At 39.2% G+C, this 27,234-nt stretch overlaps 2 protein-coding genes across 3 annotated transcripts in view; one reads left to right on the plus strand and one right to left on the minus strand.

Annotated features, from left to right (window-relative positions):
* C15H9orf85 (chromosome 15 C9orf85 homolog) overlaps positions 1 to 27,234 on the plus strand; it is an 867,064-nt gene that overhangs the window by 581,342 nt on the left and 258,488 nt on the right. The gene's annotated exons all lie outside the window — the stretch shown is intronic.
* The window catches only part of CEMIP2 (cell migration inducing hyaluronidase 2), an 87,254-nt gene that overhangs the window by 18,590 nt on the left and 41,430 nt on the right, over positions 1 to 27,234 (minus strand). For both annotated transcript variants that reach the window (XM_050760905.1, XM_050760904.1), the window contains exons 11-18: positions 24,164 to 24,292; positions 20,419 to 20,507; positions 15,934 to 16,065; positions 14,083 to 14,118; positions 12,375 to 12,530; positions 9,539 to 9,716; positions 6,778 to 6,993; positions 2,873 to 3,081 (exon numbers count right to left, since the gene is read on the minus strand). In XM_050760905.1, coding sequence (XP_050616862.1) covers positions 2,873 to 3,081; positions 6,778 to 6,993; positions 9,539 to 9,716; positions 12,375 to 12,530; positions 14,083 to 14,118; positions 15,934 to 16,065; positions 20,419 to 20,507; positions 24,164 to 24,292 — 1,145 coding nt within the window. The remainder of the gene's footprint in view (positions 1 to 2,872; positions 3,082 to 6,777; positions 6,994 to 9,538; positions 9,717 to 12,374; positions 12,531 to 14,082; positions 14,119 to 15,933; positions 16,066 to 20,418; positions 20,508 to 24,163; positions 24,293 to 27,234) is intronic.

A 27,234-nucleotide genomic window follows, 5' to 3' on the forward strand; every position in this document is an offset into this window, starting at 1 on the left:
AAAACCCCATCTGTACAAAAAGTACAAAAATTAGCTGGGTGTGGTGGCATACACCTGTAGTCCCAGCTACCTGGGAGGCTTAGGTAGGAGAATTAATTTAACCTAGGAGGCAGAGGCTGCAGTAAGCCAAGATTGCACCACCGCATTCTAGCCTGGGCAATGGAGCAAGATGCTGTCTCAAGAAAAAAAAAAAAAAATGTTGCTTACCTAGGTTTTAAAGTGAAAAAAATAATCCCACTAAAGAATAATTAGAAAATGCAGACAAGGCCGGGCGCGGTGGCTCAAGCCTGTAAATCCCAGCACTTTGGAAGGCCGAGACGGGCGGATCACGAGGTCAGGAGATTGAGACCATCCTGGCTAACACGGTGAAACCCCGTCTCTACTAAAAAAATACAAAAAACTAGCCGGGCGAGGTGGCGGGCGCCTGTAGTCCCAGCTACTCGGGAGGCTGAGGCAGGAGAATGGCGTAAACCCGGGAGGCGGAGCTTGCAGTGAGCTGAGATCCGGCCACTGCACTCCAGCCTGGGCGACAGAGCGAGACTCCGTCTCAAAAAAAAAAAAGAAAATGCAGACAAAAGATATAAAAGAAGACATGTTCTATGAATTATTGTCTATAGCAGCAAAATGCGGGGGGAGGGGGAGTAGGGGGTGGGCAGGAGAAATGACCTAAATGTTCATGGGGTAAGTTAAAAAAATTATGGCACATTCATAGGCACAAAGCAACTTGAGGTTAGAAAGAGGGGAATATACTATATATGTTTACAATATACTATATATGTATACTATATATGTTTATATATGTTTACCTCGCTTTGGTTAGGAGGACTATAGATTATTTCCATTTTCTTTATGTTTTTCTCCATTTTCCTTATTTTGTTGAATGAATAAGTACTGCTTTCATAACTTCTAAAAGCGTTATTTTTCAGAAATGGCATTATGACAAAATCTATGACTTCCCTATAATTATCTCAAATTGAGGGGGGAAAAAATTGTCCATCTCTTCCTTTTGCCTCTGACCATCATGTAATTTTTATAAAGTTTCAGCTAATTAAACAAGTATGACTGAATTTCATGCCCATGTAGATTTTTGAAACTTCTAGGCTCAGCTTTTTTTTTTTTTTTTTACTTTAAAATGTTTTTACTTGCTCAGTATTTGATGGAAAGGTACGCACAGTACTTTAAAGAACACTGCATATCATTTTATTGTCATACTTCACCTCCAATTCATAATTCTGCCCAATATAACTTATAGAGTACTGATCACCCTTTGACATTTCTCCATCCTCTCTGACAATGGTTTGTTTCTTTCATTGACTTCTCTGCAACTCACTGATGATATCAGATTGGGCTTTCAGAAATCTCACTCTGGCCACAATATGGACTAAGGATTGGAGGTGGGGAGACTGAGGTGGGGACTGCTCCATGGAGCCAGGCAAGAGATGATGGCTTGACTTAGCCACAAACACTGTGGGTAGAAAGAAGTGGACAGATGTAGATGACTTTAGGAGCTGGAACCAACAGGGTTCCGTTACTGATAAGATGGAGTGATGAGGGAAAAAGAAGAGGCAGGAATCAGTACTGGCCTTTGGGCTTGGTTGACTGTGTGGGTGGGGCACAGAGGGCCGCAGCAAGGATTACAGGAAAACAGTAACAGTAATGGTAATGGTTCAGCTCAGAGCACATGCCAGAACCCTAACAATCTCAGAACAAGGGCATCTGCCACAATGTTCATCATCCTTGGAGGTGACTTGCTTAAAGCTGAATTCCTATATGCTCTAGTCCTACTCCGTTCATTTCAACTGGATGTTTTAAGAGTGTTCTGACAAGTCAGGGCTTGATGACAACTCAGGTGAACAAGCCATTTCAATTTTTCAGGTACATATCTCAGCAGTTTCATGGAGTCGCATGGGTTAATATCCACATGTATCTAGATTGATAAGATACATGTGGTTTACCCCTCCCTTTCTAAATAGTCCCATCCCACATTCCTAGTTTCACCTTCTGTCACTTCCTCTGATACACCCTATGTCCCCATCACACTGAATCCATCATTTCCCCCAGGAGAACTGGCCCTTTCCCAACACTGTGCTTTTATTAATAGAACAAGATGGATTGCTTCATCAGAATCATTCCTCACCTCAGCCTGGCTCAACTCCTTTAGGCAGAATTATTTAATAGTTGGTCTATCATTTGTCCACTAAAAAATAGCTTTGGTGTTTGAGTTTTTTCTACCTGTCTACTGTGAACTCCTAGAAGGCAAGTACTTCTCTCATTCATCTTTATGTCAACTCACAGACAATAAACACTTGAATAAATCAATTATAAAAATAGCACCTTGGATTGCATGTGATATTAGAACAGACAACTGAGAAATCAAGAAGGGATAAAATAGTGCCTTCAGGCAGGGCTAGCAAATACCTGGCCTTCATGTCCCAACTCTTTCACTTCCTGCCCCTACAGGCATTACTAATCCGTCCCACCACTTTCTTCTGACAAGTCTAAACTCAGCCTCAAAAATCTTTTAATTTTTCAGGTAAGCAAATGTTCTGCTGGAACTACATAGAAAACTACTTCCCATCCCAACTACAGGGAATTAAAGCATTCCGCAGACTGTATTAAAACCTATTGTTGAATGGCTTAATGTGCATAATAACTTGACCACAGAGAAAAAAAAAATGCTTTTGAAATGACAGGATTCAATTTGTATAATCTCTTAATTCCATAAACACAAAATATACAGCCTCCCCACAAGGGAAGCAAAGTACATAAAATTGGCTTTCTTTGTTTGCTGCAAAGGAGATATAAGTTATTTTTTTTCTCCACTAAATTACCACTTGCTTAACTATTTGAAATAACAGTAACAGAAACATACTTGTTGAAGTTGACGAGGTATAGAAATGTAGTCCGCGGTGCTGGCCCATTCCAGTGGATGGTATATCCCTTCTCCAGCATGACCACAGGCTGGTACTGTGGAAAGGCAGCCTTCTGATTAATACCTCGGAGCACCATAGGGTGGGACGGATACTCATCTCGTGTAATGGTCATAGAAAGATTCTGAGTGCTCCATGTCTGTACATAGACCTTGAAAAAATAATCAAGAAGGGAAGAGAATGAAAATTTAAATAGCTAAACAGACATTTGCAGCACAAAGTCAAGTGTCTCGACTTTGAAAAGGGAGATTCTGTGATCTGTGCCAGACTAAGTGAGCAGCGGCCAACTACATCCTAAGCCACGTATAGTGCAGCCGACTTAAACCAGAAATGGTAAAAACAGACCATGTGCTCTGCTAGCCAAGATCTTCATCATCGCTTCCACTACTACAGGCCAGCTTATTCATCAGAATATAAAACTTCTGTGGCTTATATGGCTTGTCAAAGAAATCTCTCAGTCTAAAGAACACACATACAAAAAAAATTAGTAAACTAATGTGAAAACTGATATCCTCTACTCAAATCTAAGAGATTTTCCTCTAAACCAAGAGATGAAAAATTTACACATCTTAGAGTTTTGGCTTTCAATTTTCCATGACCTACATCAGGCCACAAAGCCATTTTTCACCCATTCAAAAAAAAAAGTTATAAAGTACTGTGCAACAACTGAAAAAACATACTAAACTGAGACAAATTTGAAAGTCCTGAATGTACTCCAGTGGCATTAGAGCTACTTGCCATGCCAAAACAAAGCCATCCCCAAATGTATCCTACAAAGGAAAATTCTTAGAACAAATCTCCTAAAACAAATCAGTATCTGTAACCAAATTCTCCAGAATATTAAAGCAGCTGCAGAGTATTGACATTTAATCTACAATACTGCTGTATTTTTCCCTGTTATTTCTATAATCTTATCGATATTGACTCCTCAATTTTATGTCCTTTTTAACTACGTCAATTATTTAATACTCTTCTGACACCACTTAAAGATTTAAAATAGGAAACATTTTTAAGACTATTGACTGTCTTCATTTAAATACATATTCAATATATAATATATATTAATTTTAACATATTTATGTTTAACATATATTTAATTATATATATTTATGTATATGTATATTTATATGTACATTTATATATATGTGTGTGTGTGTATATATATATGAGGCTATACATACACTGCATATCTGGCCCCTGCCTTAGTAACCTTAACTCTCCCTATATCACCATCTTTCTCCCTGAGCACCTTTATCCCTCAGGTCATCAAAAGGCACATATTTGGCCAGGCACAGTGGCTCACGCCTGTAATCCCAGCACTTTGGGAGACCAAGGCAGGCGGATCACTGGCAGTCAGGAGTTTGATACCAGCCTGACCAATATGGTGAAACCCCGTCTCTACTAAATATACAAAAATTAGCCAAGCATGGTGGCGCATGCCCATAATAATCCCAGCTACTTGGGAGGCTGAGGCAGAAGAATTGCTTGAACCTGGGAGGTGGAGGTTGCAGTGAGCCAAGACAGCGCTATTGCACTCCAGCCTGGGCGACAAAAGCAAAACTCCATCTCAAAAAAATAAAAAAATAAAAAAAATAAAAAAAAAAAAAAGCACATATTCTACTAAAAAATAGTTACAAATAGTTAAATAATGATCATTCTATCTCGAGATCCAATTGCTCCCATTTTTGGCATACTACATCATTTCTAAGTAACAACAAATGGCAGCAGATCTGGGCTTCTGGCCCAAATTTCAAATTCTCAGGAGTAAATTTCTGGTCTATGGTCCTACCATTCCCAGTGCCCCCTGAGGAGTATTAGATGACTTCTTTCTTTCTTCATCTATAAATAAAAACAGAATTACTACTCTGATTTGTAATATAGATCAGGTTAATATTCTCAAATACATTAGATATTCAAAGGACTGAATGCTTTACTGAGTGAATGTTGAATAAATGAAAAATATGTCATATTGATAGTCGCAATGGTAATTTATAAAAGAGCTACCATAACCACATATTTTATAGAAACATTTATGATCACTTAAAAAATATAACATTTTCATTAGTGCGTACCTGCCACTTTAAGACAGACAGACAGATGTATGCACACATGCACATAAGCATGAAAACGCATGGCTGGCAAGAACTTTAGCCAAAACTGTAGCTTCAAAAAGACTAAAAGCTTTTTATTATTTATTATTATTATTATCATCATCATCATTGAGACAGAGTTTCGCTCTTGTTGCCCAGGCTGGAGTGCAATGGTGTGATCTCAGCTCACTGCAACCTCTGCCCCCAGGTTCAAGCGATTCTCCTGCCTTAGCCCCTAAAGTAGCTGGGATTACAGGTGCCCACCACCACGCCTGGCTAATTTTTTCTATTTAGTAGAGATGGAGTTTCACCATGTTGGCCAGGCTGGTGACCTCAGGTGATCTCCAGACCTCAGGTGATCCACTTGCCTCAACCTCCCAAAGTGCTGGGATTACAGTCTATTATTTAATCCTGGCTGGGTGTAGAGGCTCATGCCTGTAATCCCAGCACTTTGGGAGGCCGAGGCGGGTGGATCATGAGGTCAGGAGATCAAGACCATCCTGGCTAACACGGTGAAACCCTGTCTATATTAAAAATACAAAAAAATGAGCCGGGTACGGTGATGGGTGCCTATAGTCCCAGCTGCCTGAGAGGCTGAGGCAGGAGAATGGTGTGAACCCGGGAGGCGGCGCTAGAAGTGAGCTGAGATTGTGCCACTGCCCTCCAGCCTGGGTGATAGAGTAAGACTCCGTCTCAAAAAAAAAAAAAAAAAACTTCCTACCCTTTAATTGTCTGCATGGGGCAGAGCGCGAGGGGAGGATCTTCTCCTTTCAAAATCCTGGGCAACTGGTACCTCCATTCTGCAATCTCTTCCACCCACTAAAATTTGACTATTAAAATCACCTTTGCAACTTACTGCTCTTCTCCTTAAATAATACTAAGAGCAGCAAAGCACTGAACTATGTGGCAGGCCTTATGCTAAATGCTTTACATATACGCATGTACTCTATCTTCACAACAGCCTCCTATGAGAGTAATTACTATTATCCCCATTGTGCACTGACATAGAGTAGTTAATCAACTTGCCCAATGCATACTTTAGAAAATAACAAATTCAAACCCAGAATTCAAACCCAGGCAGTCTAGCTCTAGAGTCTGTGCTCTTAACTATATATTATTACCTTGCAAATTAGTTCATCTTCTTATACTAGGCATCAATACACATTAATGCTTAATGTCTTCAAAGAGATGCTTCTCAATGGATATCATCTCCATATTTTCATAGACATTATATCATAATATAATTAGGAAATTTTCCTTAGATTCCTTTCTTATCCACTCACTCCTAATCTCCAGCTCTGTCCCCGGAACATCTCACTTTTCATGTGACCTACTGATATTTTGCTCAAAAGTCAGATTCTTTAAGTAGAGATTAATGACCCCAAAAGCAAAGGATAAAAATACCTCTTAGAGGGCACAGCTGTAGTGTGGCAAGAAAACCTAAGTGTCAAGAAACATAGGTTCTTGCCCCAACTATGTTCCAACCACTTTAACCCAGGGTAAATCAGCTGTTCTCTCTGGGACTCACTTTTTCACCTCTTAAACAGATCTGGAGTTGGGGAGTTTTAAGAAAAATTCCAGGAGTCCATGACTCCTAATGAATCAAAAGAAAGAAAAGAAAGGACAGGACAGGACAGGAAGATAGATCACACTTTGGAAAATGTCAATCACGCTGAAAAGCTGAAGAGTACTTCTCACAGAAGCAGTGCTGGCAGGAGCTGGTAGGAACTTGGGCATTATACGTTTGCTAAGCCTACCTGTGCATAGGTCCCGCTGCAGATCGCTGCATTCCACTTAGTAACATTTACACAGCTTGGATGGCGGATCAGGTAGTTGTCCATTCTTCCCACATAAGCATCCTTGTATCCTGTCACAGAGCCATCAATGTCATGGAATATGGAGTTCTTATCACCATCCAGCTCACAATCTTCAAACCAGGGACCAGGCTTTCCGAAAAAGACATTCAGAGAGACCTGACCACAGTGAAAAAGAAAGACATCACAAAGTGAGGGCTCCTGCCATCGCAGCATCCCCTGCCGTGACCCGACTGCAGATCCATTGTGATTGCTTTAAGGTTAGAGCAGTTCTGAGTTACAGTTCATAGTTGTCAGCTATGGCACTCAAGTCAACCTGAGCTTTCTACTCAATTAATGACATACTGGGGTTGGGGGGAATTTCCCAAAACCTTATGGTATTTAATGGGCAAATGTTAAACGTCATCTTTATTTGTATTCCTCTTTTCCCCACTTAAAAACTATTACCTGTTCCCCAGACAAAACTCAAGGGAGACTATGTAGTCATATACATTTGTTAAAAATTATAAACCGTACATGTAAGATCTGTGCATTCCCCTATATGTAAATTATACCTCAATGAAATAAAAATCTATGACAAGTTATCTTCAGAGCTAGTTAATCATTTTATCTCCAAATGCTTTAGTTACTTGTTCATATGACTCCCCCCCACCAAAAAAATAAACAGAGAAGTACAGGTCAAAACAGAAACACAGTTTAAGTGTTGGCTTAGTATGGCTGAGTTACTGATAAACTCACTTGAATCTGCTAAAAAGCCCATACTACTATCTTACTCCTCAATACAGACCAAACTCAGCTCAATAATTTTCACATCCAGTGGAGTTTACTTAAAGCCTTTATCAAACACATAATGCACAGCTGCAAAATGGGCTGCCGGTGACATGTTTTACAGCCTTTAGCTGCTTCTCATTAACAGTAAATTATATAATACTAATGCTATTCAAGTCACGCAGATATATCTCTTAAATGCTTTTATGCACTTTTTGCCCCGGGGTGTTTTTAAATCAACAGAACATCTAAATGATAAGCAACTCAATGGAAAACTGTGACATCTAGGATAAGTAGCTGCAAGTTCTTGGTTCCATACTTTTTCTCTTTTCCTACATGGTTAAATCTGATAAAAGTTTCGAGCATATTTTCCACCCTTTTAAGTAAAGCAAATTTTGCAAACTGCTCCGTTTATAAGCTTCAGAGCACCCCCACCATAGAAAACTCCAGACTGGATGAACTGCTGGACTTAAACACTATGGATTGTCTTCTGCTGTTATAACTTTAGGACAACAAATACAGTGTCTAACAAACCGCTTTTCAGTATGCCTATGGCAGTGATGGCGCTACATGGAGAACTACGGGGAGGTCCACGTGGGCAGTAAGGAAACAGCAAGTCTCCACACCAGACAGGTGATCCAAGACTCATCCTGCTGATTTATGTGGATGCCCTCTACCAGCCTAGTCCTACCCCTCCCCTGGAGTCACATGGCCTAAGAAAGAACCAGCCAACCAAGCTGACACTCCAATTTGTACCTGTGCCTCTGATCCACGCCCAAACTGTTGCAGAAAACCGGACATAGACTTTGATAAACCTATCAAGCTCTATTTTAAACTGGGCAACTATAAAGTTTGTGGGTGGATGTGAATGAGAGAATGATGATTTATTTCCCAGGTGTGGCTGCCTGTGGGAGCAGGGAGCTAGATGTCCTGAGACTTCTCTTTCTCATGCCACTGCCATCATGGAACTGGCAAGATGGTGAAAGCCTGGGGGCATGTAATCAGATCGTCCCATGTGTTACAAGTACAGGTGATACTGGTGAAATTGGTAAGAAAACGATTCCTGTGGGCTACTCTACTGTAAATGGTAATTTTTACAGTCTATCTGCCATCTTTATAAAAACCTTCCAACAGTTTATATCAGAAGTAACCCAATTTCAGCCAGGTGCAGTGGCGCACACCTATATTCCCAACACTTTGGGAGGCCAAGTTGAGAGGATCATTTGAGGCCAGGAGTTAAAGACCAGCCCAGGTTAATGAGGCCCTTTCTCTATTTAAAAAAAAAAAAAAAAATTAAGTAGCCAGATGTGGTGGCATATGCTTGTAGACCCAGTTACTTAGGGAGCTGAGGTGGGGGATGGCTTGAGCCCAGGAGGTTGAGGCTGCAGTGAGCCATGATTGTGCCACCATTCACATCACTGCACGGCAGCCTGAGTGACAGGGTGAGACCCTGCCTCAAAGGAAAAAAAACAGAAAAGAAAAAAGAAATAACCTAATTGGTATCACACTGTCACAGTATTCTGCTTTATTCCCAACCTCTTATCCTCTAGTTCCCCAGAAGAATAGCCCTCAGACAAGTAAAATAGCAGGAAGGACCCAAATCTCTTAGTGGAAATGGACTACCCAACCAGCATATTTCACTGAATTTTCCAAAATTGTATATGCTCTTGTTCCTATGAAACTCTACAATTTCTGTATCATCTCTTGAAGTCATTTTCCCTATCAAGGTATGACTTGAATGTCAAACATACCCCAAGTCACACGGGACTTCTGTTCTCACCTTGAACTCAATGGGAGAGTGTGCATGGAATTAGGAGCTGCCTCTGTGTGTGTTTTTCCTCCCACTTATACAGACTCAGTGCAAATCCTTTGCATTCTTGTCTATCCCTCCTTTTCTCACCATAGTCACTACATAGGAACGACAGAACATACTTACATGTGGACCAAACTTCACGAGGGAGATATTATTCCTGGGGGTTATCTGCCAGGAATTCTTCATGAGGAAGCCAATTGCACTGCTGTACCTATCTGGAGTTGGCACATACTTTTTGAAAGTGCTCCTGGTGAGGTGAATGGGCCCATCATAAATCTGAAAGCCTCTAATTGGGAATGTCCTGTGGAAATACAAGATTTTGTTTAATGCACATGGGCTGTCCCCTTAGCAGCACTTCATTTACTTGTTTTATGAATACAGCTAAATATCCTGTATGCACTATGCAAAATTCTAGGATACAATGGGAACCAAAACAAGATCCCTGATCAAATGAAACATACGCTATAGTGGGAAAGACAAACAGAAAAACAAAGGATCATTTCAGAAAATAAGTGCTATAGAGACCATAAGACACGACATTATGATGGATTGGGTGGGGAGAAAGATGCTATTTTAGACAGAATGGAGGCCTCTCTGAAGAGGTGACTTTGTTTTCCTAGAATCAACTCAGTTAAGATCTTTTATTTGGAACCTCAGGTACTTTGGTCTTTGTTTCCAAATCTCCAGCCATGAGAACAAAAGACAAGCCTTTGCTTAGGCAGGGAACTGACTCTTAAGCCACTAAATGACAGTACAAAGGTAAAATGATACACTTAAAAGTGTGAAAGCATGAGCCCTCAAGGCTTACCATGACAACAGGTTTAGCTAGACTGAGAATTTTGTTTTATTCATTTTCCCCTTTCTGTTCAAACACAAACTCCTTAGCCTACTAATCATAAATCAATAACCATACTTAATGTATAGGAACTGGTAATATTCTGAATTCCTTAAGTTCCTCTCCTATTAATTCTTTAACTGCATGGCAGAGGATCTCTATAGCAACTAATTATTCTACAACTAGGCAATGTTTTACAGCAAAAGCATATATGCTAGCAAGAAAACCAAATAGCCTAGTTAAAAACCTTCACATCATGATGTATTTAATATTTCTAAGCGTACATCTCAACATGGTTCTCCCCTGTAGAAAAGGTTGTGATATGGTTTGGCTCTGTGTCCCCACCCAAATCTCATCTTGTAGCTCCCATAATTCCCACGTGTTGTGGGAGGGACCCATTAAGAGATGATTGAATCATGGGGGCGGGTCTTCTCCGTGCTGTTCTCATGATAGCGAATGAGTCTCACGAGATCTTATGGTTTTAAAAACAGGAGTCTCCCTGCACAAGCTCTCTCTTTTTGCCTGCTGCCATTCACGTAAGATGTGACTTGCTCTCGTTGACTTCTGCTATGATTGTGAGGCCTCCCCAGGCGTGTGGATCTGTAAGTCCAATAAACCTCTTTCTTTTGATTTTAAATTGCCCAGTCTCAGGTATGTCTTTATCAGCAGTGTGAAAATGGACTAACACAGGTTGTAAAGATATAATAAGATTAAAGCAGATTCCATTAATCAATGAGAAATTTTGATTTTGGAAAATCCTCCTTACCAAACAGCAAAAAGCATTTTGAAACAAAACTGGAGGTCGATATAAAACACAGAGTGGAATTGATTTGGCCACCATCACATTGCAGCCCATATGCCAACCAATACAGCTTTTTAAAAAATCTACACGTTAGAAGCAGCAGCGAGAGCCTAATTATGAAGAGCACAGCACTGAAGACAACCTAACTGGGTTTGAATTCCACCTCCTCTACCTTTAGTAAGATACTCATTTGTAAAACAGGATGCTGGCAGTGCCTATCTCATTGAGCTTTGTGAGGATTAAGTAAATATATTTACAACAGGGCCTGACATATCATAAGCATTTAATACACGTTAGCAATGAAAACATCCATGAGGTTCTTTTCCCAGTGGCTTCTAAGGGCTAACAGGAGCTCCACACAGCGTGTAGCACATAGCAGTGCTCAATATTCCACAACGACAAGCACAAGAGGTGAGCAGCCAAGCCTAGTGACCTTTCTCCAGAAAATAGTACAGCTCTCCTCCGAGTCCTCGCTCTGCACCACTACTCCCCAAAGCTAGCAGTCTGTTTGCCCCATTCCTCTGCCCTGTTCCAGCCCAACATCCAGCAATAGTACTCCTCTAGGGGAGTTGATTGTTGAAGAATTATGACATGGGCTCAGATGTGAGGCCTAAAAACACTGTTGAATATTTTTCTACCTGGTTTTCTCACAAGTAAAATGAGAAGTCCAAACTGTGCCTCAGAACTGAGATATGAATTATTAGTTAATAGTTTCCTTAAAGCTTTGAAGACGTGCTAAGTACAATTTTAATGACTCTGTGATGATGATGACGACAGAAAACATGCCAAGAGCCTAGCTGTTCCCTTCAACATCTAAACCGCCATTAATTAGACAGCCGTGGAGGGGGTTTGAGGTAACTTTGGCATCGATCAACTCTCATTTCCTAGGACTCTTTTCAGTAGGTAATTTCCTTTTTCCAGTAGCTATTTCTGAAAACCAACAACACACATTGAGGAAAAACTGACCTAACGTCATAGTTTAGGGTTTGGCAACTTTCTATGGCTCAAGAAGGAAGAAGAAAACAGTTTATATAAGGTCTTATATAAGGAATGAGAAACAAGACAGGTTTCTTTGTTATAAAATTGATAATTAAATCTATGAAATGTTTAATAACTAATGCTCCAAAATTTCAGGAGGATAATACACATAATAATTATAATAGTAGTAGTAGTAGCAGTAGTAGTAGTAGTAATAAATAATAAAATAGGAAGAGTTTCACAGTAGGAACCAAGCCATCCAGGATTATTACAGAAACTCCCCTGAGGATTAGGTTTTCCTTTATTGCTTACATTTGACACTTTACAGCTAAAGCAATGCTTACCTGTTCCTGGGTAATGTCCGAGGCTTCTGGTCTATTCCTCCAGTGCCTACATACTTGTTCTGACCACCCTGAAAGCCGTAATTCCTGCTCTCCCCAACAAAGAGAGATTCAGATACCTCTTGGCTGGAACCTTCATCACTTGGAAAGCTTCCATCACTGTTAACATGAGAACAATCATTAGCTACATTTCTCTAGAAAGTTTAAATGTATTCCCAAATGTAGGCATGCTATAACTGAAAAGCTAAAACTTTTAAAAGAAGTCAATAGCTTTTTCTCATACATATTCACAAGTCTTCAGAAACTGCTTTTTTTTTTTTTTTTTGAGACAGGTTCTTGCTCTGTCGCCCAAGCTGGAGTACAATGGCAAAAACATGGTTCACTGCAGCCTTGTCCTGCTGGGCTCAAACAATCCTCTCACCTCAGCCTTCCAAGTAGCTGGGACCACACATGCCTGCCACCACACCTAGCTAATTTTTTAAAATTTTTGTAGAGATGGGGTCTTGCTATGTGGCCCATGCTGGTCTTGAACTCTTGGCCTCAAGTGATCCTCCTGCCTTAGCCTCCCAAAATACTGGGATTATAGACATGAGCCCTCACACTCAGCCTTGAAATTGCTTTTAAACTATAAAAATGCCTGTACCTACTTATAGTTTAATATATATACATACATATCCCCCTCTTACTATATATATACACACATATATATAAATATATATATATAATTTTTTTTTTTTAAGAGACAGGGTCTCATTCTGTTGGTCAGGCTGGAACAGCAACCTTGAACTCTTGCGCTCACAAGATACTCCCACCTCAGCCTCCAGAGTAGCTAAGATTACAGGCATGCCACTATGCCTGGTTAATTTTTTTTTTTTTTTTTTTTTTTTTTTTTGAGATGGAGTCTTGCTCTGTCACCCAGCATGGAGTGCAGTGGCACCATCCCAGCTCACTGCAAGCTCTGCCTCCCGGATTCACGCCTCATTCTCCTGCCTCAGCCTCCCGAGTAGCTGAGACTACAGGTGCCTGCCACGACACCCGGCTAATTTTTTTGTATTTTTAGTAGAGACGGGGTTTCCCCATGTTAGCCAGGATGGTCTTGATCTCCTGACCTCTGATCCACCATGCCCAGCCCTCATATGAATTAATACATGATTTACAAACTACATATAAACAAACTTTAATTTAGCAGCAATAATTGATTGCTCTAGTCTCAGGCAACAACACTGAAAATGAGGAGAACAAACTTGTCCTGACTATAAGAATTAAATGACAAGTGTGTTTAGCATGACAACTAGAATGACTATTATCTGTAGAAAAACATATAGAACAAAAAGTTTAGTTCTTAAAGACTGTTGCTAAATTAGAGCAGCTTATAAGAAAGAAAATATTAGTTTTTTAATTTTCTCCCTACTTTTACTCCCTTCCTTTTTTCCCCTACTTTTTAAGAACTTTAGTCTAAATCAAAAGTGTTTTCTTCCAAGCAAAAATTATCCTTCTGTGAAATTCCAGCTATATTAACCTAGTACTTTGGTATGAATTCAATTAATCAAGAAAAAATGTATTTTTGGCCCTCTAGTGGTATCAGGAAGAGGGTGCTAATTTTTTTATGTTAAAAAAATGATAAAACATTCCTGTGTATTATCAGAAAAAAAAAAATCAAGGGTTATTTAACTTAAAGCTTTAAAATAAGTATTTTTAAGCAATTACAAACCTGGCAAAGGTCAGTCCTATTCCATTATCTGCAAATCTGTAAAAGAAAAGAAAGTGAAGAATATTTTAATTCACCATATTATGTAAAAAGAGGTAATTCTCTCAATATTTAATTATCATGAAATCCAGGAGGTCCCAATATTTACTCTCTACACTACCACACAAAAATCTGATTTCACAATAACTAGGAGCACAGAATATGCAGTGACGGCACCCAGTTCAAATCCTGGCTTTGCCAATTATAGCTGTGTGACTTTCGGCAAGCTACTCAACCTCTATCTCTCACTTTTCCCATTTATAAGTTGAAATGAAAATATAACCTTCCTCATAGGATTCTTGAGAGTATTAAACATACTAAATAATTTCTAGTGTTGGTGAGGTGCAGTGGCTCGTGCCTGTAATCCCAACACTTTGGGAAGCTGAGGCAGGAAAATCGCTTCATCTCAGGAAGTCAAGACAAGCATGGGCAACACAGGGACACCCTGTCTCCACAAAAAATTTAAAAATTAGCAGGGAGTTGTGGCACATGCCTGTGGTCCCAGCTACTCGGGAGGCTAAGGTGAGAGGATTGCTGGAGCATAGAAAGTTGAGGCTGCAGGGAGCTATGACTGCACCACTGCACTCTAGCCTGGGTGACAGAGCAAGAACCTGTCTCAAAAAATAATAATTTCTAATGTTTGGAACAGTGCCTGGCAAACAGTAAGCAGTGTATCAAAGTATTAGCTATAATTATTATTTTCATAACTATGTTTTTAAAACAATTAGACTGTGGTATATGATTCTTATGCCATTTCTACAGCTTCAACACAATATCAGGTTTTTGAATGAAAAAAGGCAGAAATGACGTGAAATGCCAAGAAGCTAATTTCAGTGCCAGAAAAAAAAATACACACACACATTTTTCTAGACTGTTGAACACTAAATCTTAGCTTAACATGCATGAGACCACTCCTAAAATTATACAAATGGGAAAAAAAGTGAGATACTTACTGCCTCAAGTCATGTTAAGGCATAAGTCAACTGAGGTGGAATTATAAAGCTTTTATTTTGAATGGCAATAGAAGAGCATCAGAAAAACTAAGGAGTTTTCAAGAGGAAGGGAAAAGATCCAGGTAGTTAAGACATAATTACTTAGGTGGAATTATAAAGCTTTTATTTTGAATGGCAATAGAAGAGCATCAGAAAAACTAAGGAGTTTTCAAGATGAAGGGAAAAGATCCAGGTAGTTTTATTTAGCTCTCTGACAAAGACCATACTTGTTATATCAAGTTAAATTCCCGGTTTCTGTTCAATTTCATCAAAAACTCTCATGTCACTGGGCAAGTTCTGTTCCAATAAAAGCACCAAAGGACGGGCGCGGTGGCTCAAGCCTGTAATCCCAGCACTTTGGGAGGCCGAGACGGGCGGATCACGAGGTCAGGAGATCGAGACCATCCTGGCTAACACGGTGAAACCCCGTCTCTACTAAACATATTTAAAAAACTAGCCGGGTGAGGTGGCGGGCGCCTGTAGTCCCAGCTACTCGGGAGGCTGAGGCAGGAGAATGGCGTAAACCCGGGAGGCGGAGCTTGCATTGAGCTGAGATCCGGCCACTGCACTCCAGCCTGGGCGACAGAGCGAGACTCTGTCTCAAAAAAAAAAAAAAAAAAAAAAAGGCACCAGAATGAGACTACTTCAAACATTTGTAGTCTTTTAACTCTAGCATACTTCCTTAGAGCTTGTCCTGTCTATTCATAATAATAATAATAATATGATTCCAAGAATCATCACTGTGCTTTCATGCTACCGGCTTTAAAAAAAATCTGAAAATACATCAGTGTCATCATATAATAACTTGGTTGAGAATACCCACGCTGAATTTTGAACGATAATATCTCCTCCTCTGACCCAAGCTCCATTATCATTATTTTTAAAAGCAATGAGCCTGTCGATTAGAGCAGCAACACGTGGTTTTTCAGGGTTTGCATCCTGATGAGGTCGAAATCTAGGGGATAAAAAAAGAATTTTAAAAAATGTAATACAAAAGCCATAGGAATTAGCTGTCAAGAAGCAGAATTTAAATTTGACCAAAACAAATGAAAAATTCTTAAGATACAACTAACTTACATTTTAAAGACTCAAAGAAGAAATTACATTTATTTACACACAAGTTTCCAGAGAACCAACTGCTTTTATATCTTCTTAGTTCGTTTTTGAAAAATCAATTAAAATGGACACTGCAGAATATTATTGCATAAAAATCATTTCCAAAAACACCCAGATCAAGAAGTCTGGCATGTCTTTACAAATCCTTAAGGTACATGTTACTAATATAAACTTATTTAATAAATTAATAATATATTTCAACATACATATATGTGAACTAGAGTATAATTTGAGTTGTATGCTGGTTAAGTGTTTACATATAGACAAAACTGAGTTTAATATCATTAAAATGCCTAAATTTAAAATAGACTGTATTTTTTTATATTTTACGTTTTATTTTTTTTGAGACAGAGTCTCACTCTGTCACCCAGGCTGGAGTGCAGTGGCACAATCTTGGTTCACTGCAACCTCTGCTTCCCAGGTTCAAACATTTCTCCTGCCTCAGCCTTCCAAGTAACTGGGACTACAGGCAGATGCTACCATGCCCAGCTAAGTTTTGTATTTTTAGTAGAGATGAGATTTCCCCATGTTGGCCAGGCTGGTCTTGAACTCCTGACCTCAGGTGATCCACCCACTTCAGCTTCCCAAAGTGCTGAGATTACAGGTGTGAGCCACCGCGCCCGGCCAGACTGCATTTAATTAACATATTTATTATAAAGACTGAACTTCACCTTTTCTTTTTCTTCTCTCTAAAACAGTTAAAAGGACCTTAGTGAAAAGGTCAAAACACTTGGTGTCAAAAACTGTCCACTATAACAACTCAAATATTCAAACAGCCCCATCATGCTCAAATACCCAAATACATGATAATCAAATACTCAAATGGCCCCATAAGGCCACCTATTTTAAAAAAAAAAATCATTTTTATCTTAATCTTACAAAACAAATGGAAGAAAAAAAAATCACAGCTTTTCAAAAACCAATTCAGCAGGTAGAGATTTTCAACCAGTGAGGAAATACCATTTGCTTAATGCTAACACCACAGCTGTTGGCACACAGTAGGTGCTCACTAAATGGATATGATGGCAGAAGCAGTTATGGAGAGAGAATAGCAAGTGCAAATGTCCTTAGGCATGAGAGAGCTTGGCATGTTCAGGAATAGCAAGGAAGTCTGCTGGAGAGAAAGAAGCAAGGGACACAGAATAAAGAGGAGGGCAAGGGTTAGGTAAAGATCTGGGTCTCCATTGGAAATGCAATGGGAAGTAAATGGAAGCATGGAATCAAGGAAGGGATGCGATCAAATTTCTTTTTTGTTCTTTTAACAGATCACTGACTTTTATTTGAAGAATGGATTATAGAGAATGGACTCTAAGGAGACCAGTCAGAAGGATCTTCATGTGTTTCAGATAGATGCACTTGTGGTATAAACTGGGGCAGTAGCAGCAAAGGTAAAGAGTATCATATCCGTCTTTAGATTATATGGCTCAAGTCCCCTTACCCTAACTAGCTCTGACTTAAGAGGTAAAAAGTTTGACTCTAAGCCAACATCTATTCTCTGGCATTGTAGTTTCTGCCAAACAGCTTTGTAGTCATTACATAATACCAAGCAGATGGAAGAGTTCTGGAAAGGAGACACATTGTTCTAAAAGAAAGCCAAAAAAAAAAGAGTACTATAAGGCAGCATCTGATTCTCTGCTGTAACCATCTCAACTTTTCTGAACTTCCTATCAATACAAATCAATCACGACACCCCCACAGCACCCAGGCACTTGTACAGGGAGGGGAAAAAAATAATCAGTAACTGACCATTTGCTTTGATACCCTTTATTTCCATCTTCTTTCCCATTTGGCATATAGAAAATAGTTAATTTTCCTGATTTTTTTTAATCGTCGTTGAGTTTTCAGCGCACTGCTCAACCGTCTCTTAATTGTCCTCTGCTTTAAATGTACTAGTTGGTTCTAATGCCCTTTCACTCTTTTAGATGAAATTTCCTTAATTTCAAACCAAGAGCTTTCTTGAGTTAAAATATTCCATCTCTGGATTCCTATATTTTCACATCTTGAAGACACAAGGAAAGGCTTATATGATTCACAGGTGTTTTTTTTTGTTTGTTTGTTTGTTTTTTTGGAGACAGAGTCTCACCTTGTTGCCCAGGCTAGAGCGCAGTGGCACAGTCTCAGCTCACTGCAACCTCCACCTCCCAGGTTCAAGTGATTCTCCTGCCTCAGCCTCCTGAGAAGCTCGCATTACAGGAATCTGCCCTCATGCCCGGCTAATTTGTTGTATTTTTAGTTTCACCGTGTTGGCCAGGCTGGTCTTCAACTCCTGATTTCAGGTAATCCACCCGCCTTGGCCTCCCAAAGTGCTGGGATTACAAGTGTGAGCCACCATGCCTGGCCCTGATTAACTGCTGAGTCAACTTCCTCTTTGAGGAACAGATTAAATATCTTCTGGATCCTCTAAGCCTGGTGTTTAATACATGAGCTGGTTTATTACTCATTTATGCTAGTTTTTATCATTTTTGCCATGTCTAAATTGCATTAATATATATATATGAGCATATTCAAAACACTAGTTCAGTATATGCACAAGCTCTTGTTACTTTTCTGCTATAATCAGTTCTTTTCAATAGCAATTTCCAAATGGAGTCCAATTCCTTATCAATATATATGTAATTATAAACTAGTAAGGGAAATAAATAATGGAGAGAAGAAAGATAACCATTTTCATAATATCACATACACACACCTAGTAAGGAACTACTTAAGCCATTATGAGTAAATTGTTTTATTGTCAAGTCTAATTAAAATATCAATGAACTCAAATATATTTACTCCTCTATTCATATATATAAATACATGTACATATATACACATACACATTACTATACTTATACATAAATATATATACATAGATAAGTAATTTTTTAAGGCAGGGAAGAGAATCAATTGTGTTTATGGATTTTTCTGGCAACTCTAAACAAAGAAGACATTACTTTCTACCAATTATAATAAACTACATTAGTTCTACCAATTATAATAAACTCTTTAAAACTGAAAAAGCAGCAGTAACTTTCTAGATAGAATTCTTTATTTGCCAGCTACTAGTCTCCTCTTAGTTCATAATTTGTTGTCCTCTATATACTCTTTTTTCTTTGTTCTTCTTAAGTTTATCTCCTCTATTTTTTCACTTCATTTGTTGATCAGCTTTTAGGTATCCAGTACTTTGTGTTTATTTTTTTAAATGCCCACAGTTTCTGGGTTTCTCAAATACTATCTGATCATTGCATCAAAATATTTCAGGATCAAGTTGATGTTTGAGGAATCCTGATGAGTAATATACCCACTAGACTTTCCCCAGTTTTCTTCTGATCTCATGTCTTATTAAAGTGTCGCAAGAATCTGCCTCACCCTGAAGTCAGGCTCACCAACCTATGGTGTGCTTCCTCCTTGATTCTCTGAAGAACAATCAGCCCTGGTATTCTTTTCCTAAGTGTCTGTCAACAAAGCCTATTAAATCTAGCGCCCTATTAACTCCATAAACTGGTCAATCAACTTGAAGTATGGAAAATAATAATATGTACAGTTTCTACTGAATATGACTTTAAGTCGCCATCTTTTCCAGAAAATTTTATTTTCATCTGGGACATTTTCTTTATTTTGGCTCACATATAGCATGTAAGAGAACTCTACTGAAATGCGGATCCATATCTAATGCATTTTGTGATTACAAAAGGAAGTAAACTAGAGCCTGGCTATGATGTAATCTGAGGCTACAAAGGACTGAACCAGAACCAGGTTGCTTATCAAATTCAGGATCATTCCTTTTGAAATATTAAATGCAGTGTTCATTTTGACCACGAAGAACAAATTCTATATGGTTTGGTTTTTCAAGGATTAGACTAAACATCTTAGTTTAACTTATTTTTCAATGAATCATACTCCACACCAAATTTGGAAACTTTCTCAACATATATCCTCTTTTTCCTTTCTCTTTCTGCAACTCTCTCTAGCATCTATTTATAGCCATGAAAAAGGAGAAAAACATCAGCCTCTTTGATATTTCAATAAGATAAAAGCCCAGTCACAGGACCTGGAACAACAGAATAAGTAGTTTTCAAAAAACCCTTTTATGAACTTTTAAAACTTCATTTTAAATGTGTTACCAGAGTAACAGCACAATAAGCTCCAGTTGGAAAGTTTTGCTTTGACAAGGTATAGCTTGGGTGTGACTTAATAGAGCCAGCTTTACCTTGCACTGTTGTCCAAACAGAGGTATTCCCTTGGGTCAGCAGCACTAGAGTTTGTTGTTTTGACACCTTTGTCAATAAATAAGCCAGCCTGAAAAATATAAATAACGGACTGGAATGAATATGAATCCCAACTTACAACAACATATACAATGATTCATGAAAATAGATTTTAGCTTATCACTTCTACCAAAAAAAGTGGGGCAGGGAATCAACAGCAAAGGTACTGTAAAAAACAGCTACTTTCCTGGATATTTTCTACTCATTTAACTCATTTCACTCATTTAGTCATTCAACAAATACTTACTGGTAGGCACCCAGTGTTATACATTAGTTAACAAGAAAAATGTGATCCTTGTTGTTGCTAACACAAAAACTAGCAGAAAGACATGCAATTAAATAAATAATTACAATCCAAAACGATAAGCATATGATAAAGGAAGCAGATGAGGCTTGGGCAGAAGAGAAGGGCATCTGGAGGAGGCCTTTTTTGTGGGTGGAGGTGAGAGGATTCAGGGAATGTCTCCTAAAAGAAGTGACCTCTTAAAGCTGAAACCTGAAGGATGGAGAGAAATTAATCAAGCAAAAGAATGGATTGGCAGTGCAGGGGAGGAGGTGGGAGGAAGGAGCTGAAGAGCCAAAGAAAATAACTCAAGGGAATAGTTTGTACAAAAGTCTGGAGATGACGAGAGAGCATGAAATAGCCAGGAAAAAAAAAACAAAAAAAAACTTTGATGGACAAACAAGAATGTATGAAGGAAGGAAATATAATGGAGAAGACTAAAGAGGAGCAAACATCAGATCACATGGAATTGATGTGCTACAGAAGTCAGGACAATAGGAATTTAATAAATGCATCGTAACCAACTGTGAGTTAAGGAAAAAACACTGTAGCTGTAACATGGATAATGGATTGAAAGAGGATTAAAAAAAAAAAAAAAAAAAGAGGAGGCATATAAGGTAGAAGATGATTCCAGTAATCCAGAAGAGAAATAAAGATGATCTAGACTTGTGGCCATACTAGCAGTGGAAAACAGATAAAGCGAGAATTATTTACTAGGTAGAACTGATAACATTTTGTAATTGATAAAATTCTATGGGTGAGGGAACGAAAGCAATAAAAGCTCATATATTTTTAGTTCAGGCCACAGTTGAGTAGTAGTTTCTTTTTTTTTTTTTTTTTTTTTTTTTGAGACGGAGTCTGGCTCTGTCGCCCAGGCTGGAGTGCAGTGGCCGGATCTCAGCTCACTGCAAGCTCCGCCTCCCGGGTTCACGCCATTCTCCGGCCTCAGCCTCCCGAGTAGCTGGGACTACAGGCGCCCGCCACCTCGCCCGGCTAGTTTTTTGTATTTCTTAATAGAGACGGGGTTTCACCGTGTTAGCCAGGATGGTTTCGATCTCCTGACCTCGTGATCCGCCCGTCTCGGCCTCCCAAAGTGCTGGGATTACAGGCTTGAGCCACCGCGCCCGGCCTTTTTTTTTTTTTTTTGAGACGGAGTCTCACGCTATTGCCCAGGCTGGAGTGCAGTGACGCGATCTCGGCTCACTGCAAGCTCCGCCTCCTGGGTTCACACCATTCTCCTGCCTCAGCCTCCTGAGTAGCTGGGACTACAGGCGCCCACCACCGCGCCCCGGCTAATTTTTTGTATTTTTAGTAGAGACGGGGTTTCACTGTGGTCTCGATCTCCTGACCTTGTTATCCGCCTGCCTCGGCCTCCCAAAGTGCTGGGATTACAGGCTTGAGCCACCGCGCCCGGCCGAGTAGTAGTTTCATTCACTAAAACAGACATACGGGAATAGGTCTGGGCCTAAAAACAAGAATTTTAGTTTGCAACATGTTTTATTTATGTCCATAAGACATTCAAAGGGTACTCAGTAGGCAGTAGGATAAGCCTGACCAACCTGGACTAGTACAGACCCAGGAGGCATAAGCAGTTGAAGCCATAAGGACCAGTGTGTGTGTGTGCATACATGTGGGTGTGTGCCTGTATGTGTATAGTTATTTCAAAATGACATGTTTCTTTTTGAGTACTCCAAGAATTCAATCTCCTTTGGCTATAAAGTATTATCCTGGACAGTCATTTCCAAATTTAACAAATGAACACCTAATCATCCACTCATGTCATTTAAATGTAATATTCTTATTAATTGAGTAAATTACTGCATGTTAAAAATCAATTAGAATGGGGCCAGGCGTAGTGGCTCACACCTCTAATCCCAACACTTCGGGAGGCCGAGGCAGTCAGTTCACAACGTCAGTAGTTCAATACCAGCCTAGTCAGAATGGTGAAACCCCATCTCTACTAAAAATACAAAAATTAGCCAGCCATGGTGGTGGACACCTGTAATCCCAGCTACTCAGGAGGCTGAGGCAGAGAATTGCTTGAACCCAGGAGGCAGAGGTTGCAGTGAGCTGAGATCGCACCACTGCACTCTAGCCTGGGCGACAGAGCAAGACTCGGTCTCAAAAAAAAAAAAAAAATCAATTAGAATGAGGTGCTTTTTATACCATTTACAATTAAGAAAATTTGAGGATTTCTACTATGAAATGCTACTTTCAATAAACATTAACCAACTATTCAGCTCATGAAAGTCAGTTTTGTATAGTTTTTTCCTCAAGTCTTCATCAAGTGATTCCAAGCTCTTCAAACTGTAACACACTTGGGTTTTTAAAGGATCCTCTGAGTATCATAAATGCAAAGTATTCCTTGAACTGTGGTGTGGGTCACATCAGGGTAAAGGATCTGGGCATTACATGTGTAACAAAAACATTGAAGTTCCTTGTGAGCACAAAATAAATCACATGTATTTATCACCAGGGGTGAAGGGTTAGAGCCAGATTTCGTGAAAAAATTGAAACTCCTAATGGCCTTTAGGTTACTTGATCTGTATCATTTTAAATTAGGTCAACTATTCTTAAGCAGTATTTCACTATTTATATAATTAGTATAATGCCTAATAGGACACTCTACCAGCCACTGTGAATCAAAAGAAGAGATGAATTATGTTTATCAACCCCCAGAAGCATATTATTTAATGTGTACTTCCCTAGAAACAGGTAATAACATTAAAGATTGGAAAGAAGCTGAGAGGGAGGAAGAGATGAAGCAAGGGAAGAAACAAGAGAGAGGATGAGGACACATGAATCAAATCCATTATGTAATTATTCAGGTTACACGTGCATGTATGTGTTGCACATACCCGTATGCGCAATAGGTATGTATAAATGGAATGCTCTATATATATCCTGAACAGGGAGGGGTTAGGTGTCTGTTTTTAATTACAAATTACTTTTTCTGATGACAAGTTCTACCAAAAACTGACATTTCTCAGCTATAATCTACTACGGTTTGAATATATCCCCCAAAAAGCATGTGTTAGAAAGTGCAAAAGTATTGGGAGGTAGAGCCTAAGGTGTTTAGGTCATAAGGGATTCACCCTCTTGAATAGATTAATGCTGATTATAAAAAAGGTTGAGGCAGCAAATTTGTTCTATTGCTCTCTCGACTTCTCCTTGCCCTTCTACCATGGATGACACAGCAAGAAGACCCATACCAGATGCTGTCCCCTTGATCTTGGACTTCCCAGCCTTCAGAACTGTGAGCCAAATATATTTCTGTTCATTATAAGTTAACTACTCTGTGATATTCTACTACAGCAGCACAAAGTGGATTAAAATATAATCACAATAGTTCATCTTTTACACTGTCTAGCACATGTACTAATTGTTAAAACTTAGAAGCCTACCTTAAAATTTGAATGGACCCTGTTGTTATAAAATATACCCAATGGAGTGAGTTCTGGTTTTGCCAAGAGCTGCAATCCAGTGGATTCCCCAGTAGGTTCCTTGTGGAATAAATACCATATCCCAGCATCCTACAAATGAAAGGACAAGCTCATTAAAAGCCTGATTTATACAGATATCTATGAAACACTCTCATAAACTAACTGCTTCATCAGCAAGTTTAATCTTTTTCACCCAAATCTTTCATTATTGCAGGTTCAGAATTGACAATAAAAAGTTATACACACATCTCAAAGTGGTTATATCACATATTTTTTTAAAAAAGCAAATTTAATTTTGCTTGCAGGATTGGACAAAAGAGAAATAATTGGTTGGTATAAAAATTCACTTTCAAAACTTTTCCATCATTATCTACATTAAAAGTTATGCAGAATTAAAACCAAATCAGCTTTCCATGTGACCAGGACAGCACAGCCATTAAGCAATATGGTTTTTATCTGTTTACCTCTAAACCTGTTCAATAGATGAGTCATGCCTATTAAACAACTGTCCACCAGCACGCAGAGATCACTGACTTCTTTCAAACAAGTCTAAGGCCCTTCCTGTCCTGAGGGAAATTTTTGCCAAAGAAAAAAAAAACACCACACGTATGAATCAGGATGCTGTCTCAGGCTGGGCCCTGTCTGTTCAATTTCACTATTACTGACCTTAATAGGAACAGAACAGTTTCAAATTTTTTGACACTCAAAATGAGACATAAAAATGGAAAAAATGTTAATTCCCATGACAGTTCTTTATTTTACAACTCAATTAAAAATCAGCCCAACGTGAAGGACGACTTCACTTGATGGAACTTTGATTAAATAATTGATTAAATAATTTGTTAAAACTTAATCATACAGTGTAAATGAACAGCATTAATTCAAATTTAGCACACATTTATTTAGTGCCAACTATGTGCCAGGTATATAGTAAGACTATTCTCAAATAATTCATAGTCTAATAAGAAATATAGAGATAATTAAAATATAATATACCTAATAAGTACTTACTAGCTGTAACAAATGGAGTCCATTGGGAGGAGAGATGAGAGAGGAATTATGGAAAACATATATATATACCCACACACCAAAATGAATGCCATGTGTAACATTTTCCATGATAAAAGTTTACCAATGGGTCTTAATAAAACAAACTACTCTGAAAAATGTTTGCTACCTCAACTCTTCTGGGCACGAAACAGACAAGTCGACAGGATAAGACCTGGAGGGTCAGAAGAAAACTCCATACTATAACCTGTAAACTGAGGGCAGAGGGGACCATCCTAGGATGCAATGGAGATGGAGATGGAGATGGGAGTGGGACGGGGATAAGGGGGTAGCACTGTTTCCTGTTAAAACACAGTGGTGTCAACACAGGTAAAAGGAGCTTTGTAAAAGGCAGTGGAAAGGTACAATGAAAAAATGGTTTGATTTACTTTGGGAGGAAAAACCCTGCCCAAATTAGCTTTTACTGGAACAGTTTTTCTAGAGAGAAAATAAACAGCTCACAGAATAAAAAGGAAGAACATACATGCAATGCTTTCTTCTTTTCTCACAGGAGCCACAGTAAGGGTATCTGGCAGCCTCACCTTCTATTTTTCATGAACTCTCAGCAATTTGCTTTAATCTTCAAGCCCTGACTTCTAAAAAGAGCTAAAAGAAATCTTTGTTCTGGCTGTTGACGTGTAATGTCACATAGATCAGAAGATGGCTGTGCATCAACTTCTTGGTCATCTTTACTCAAAAACTCACTTTCCAGTTAGAAACTCTAGCACAAACCTCATACAGGCTCAACAAATATTTGATGAAAAATGAATGAATGAAAACCTAAAATGATCAAATATCTGGGTTTCTGCCCTGTCAAATAAGAATCTTCAATTGACAGAGACTTTCAGATTATGTTTTATGTTTTTAAATAAAATAACAGACATGATATTCAAACCATCATCCACTGATGCCTTTTTTGTTATCTCAAATAAATACTCCCTTCAGCTAATCTTTTGCTTCATCTTGGCAAACAATGCTAGGTATTTATTTCCGTTTAAAAACTTAAGTAGCCATGCAGTATAAATATGAATATTTAGGCATCACTGCAAATTTCATATTTTTTTATTGCAGTTTTCAATACAGTTACAATCTCGATAGCATACTATCTTAAAAGATTCATTTAGCGGCTGGGCGCGGTGGCTCACGCCTGTAATCCCAGCACTTTGGGAGGCCAAGGCGGGCGGATCACCTGAGGTCAGGAGTTCGAGACCAGCCTAACCGACGTGGTGAAAACCTGTCTCTACTAAAAATACAAGAATTAGCCAGGCATGGTGGCAGGCACCTGTAATCCCAGCTACTAGGGAGGCTGAGGCAGGAGAATCGCTTGAACCCAGGAGGGGGAGATTGCAGTGAGCCGAGATCTTGCCACTGCACTCCAGCCTGGGGGACAGAGCGAGACTTCGTCTCAAAAAAAAAGAAAGAAAAGATTCATTTAGCCTGAGTATGGTGGCTCATGACTGTAATCCTAATGCTTTGAGAGGCTAAGGCAGGTGGATGGTTTGAGCCCAGGAGTCCGAGACCAGTCTGGGCAACAGAGTGAAACCTCCTCTCACTCTCTTACTCTCTCTCTCTCTCTCCCCCACCATATATATATGGTTTATATATATGAGATATATATATATATAAAAAATCAGCAGGTGTGATGGCATGCGCCTGTAGTATCAGCTACTCAGAGGCTGAGGTAGGAGGATGGCTTGAGCCCAGGAGGCAGAGGGTGCAGTAAGCCAAGGTCTCACCACTACACTTCAACCTGAGAGACAGCGAGACCCTGTCTCAGGGGGAAAAAAAGATTCATTTAGGTTTTAAAAATTAGCAGTTTTAATAACACTAAAACTCTAGGCCGGGCATGGTGGCTCAAGCCTGTAATCCTAGCACTTTGGGAGGCCGAGACGGGAGGATCACGAGGTCAGGCGATCGAGACCATCCTGGCTAACACGGTGAAACCCCGTCTCTACTAAAAAATACAAAAAACTAGCCGGGCGAGG

This window comes from Macaca thibetana, chromosome 15 (assembly GCF_024542745.1).
Source record: "Macaca thibetana thibetana isolate TM-01 chromosome 15, ASM2454274v1, whole genome shotgun sequence".
In the NCBI taxonomy this organism is placed as follows: domain Eukaryota; kingdom Metazoa; phylum Chordata; class Mammalia; order Primates; family Cercopithecidae; genus Macaca; species Macaca thibetana.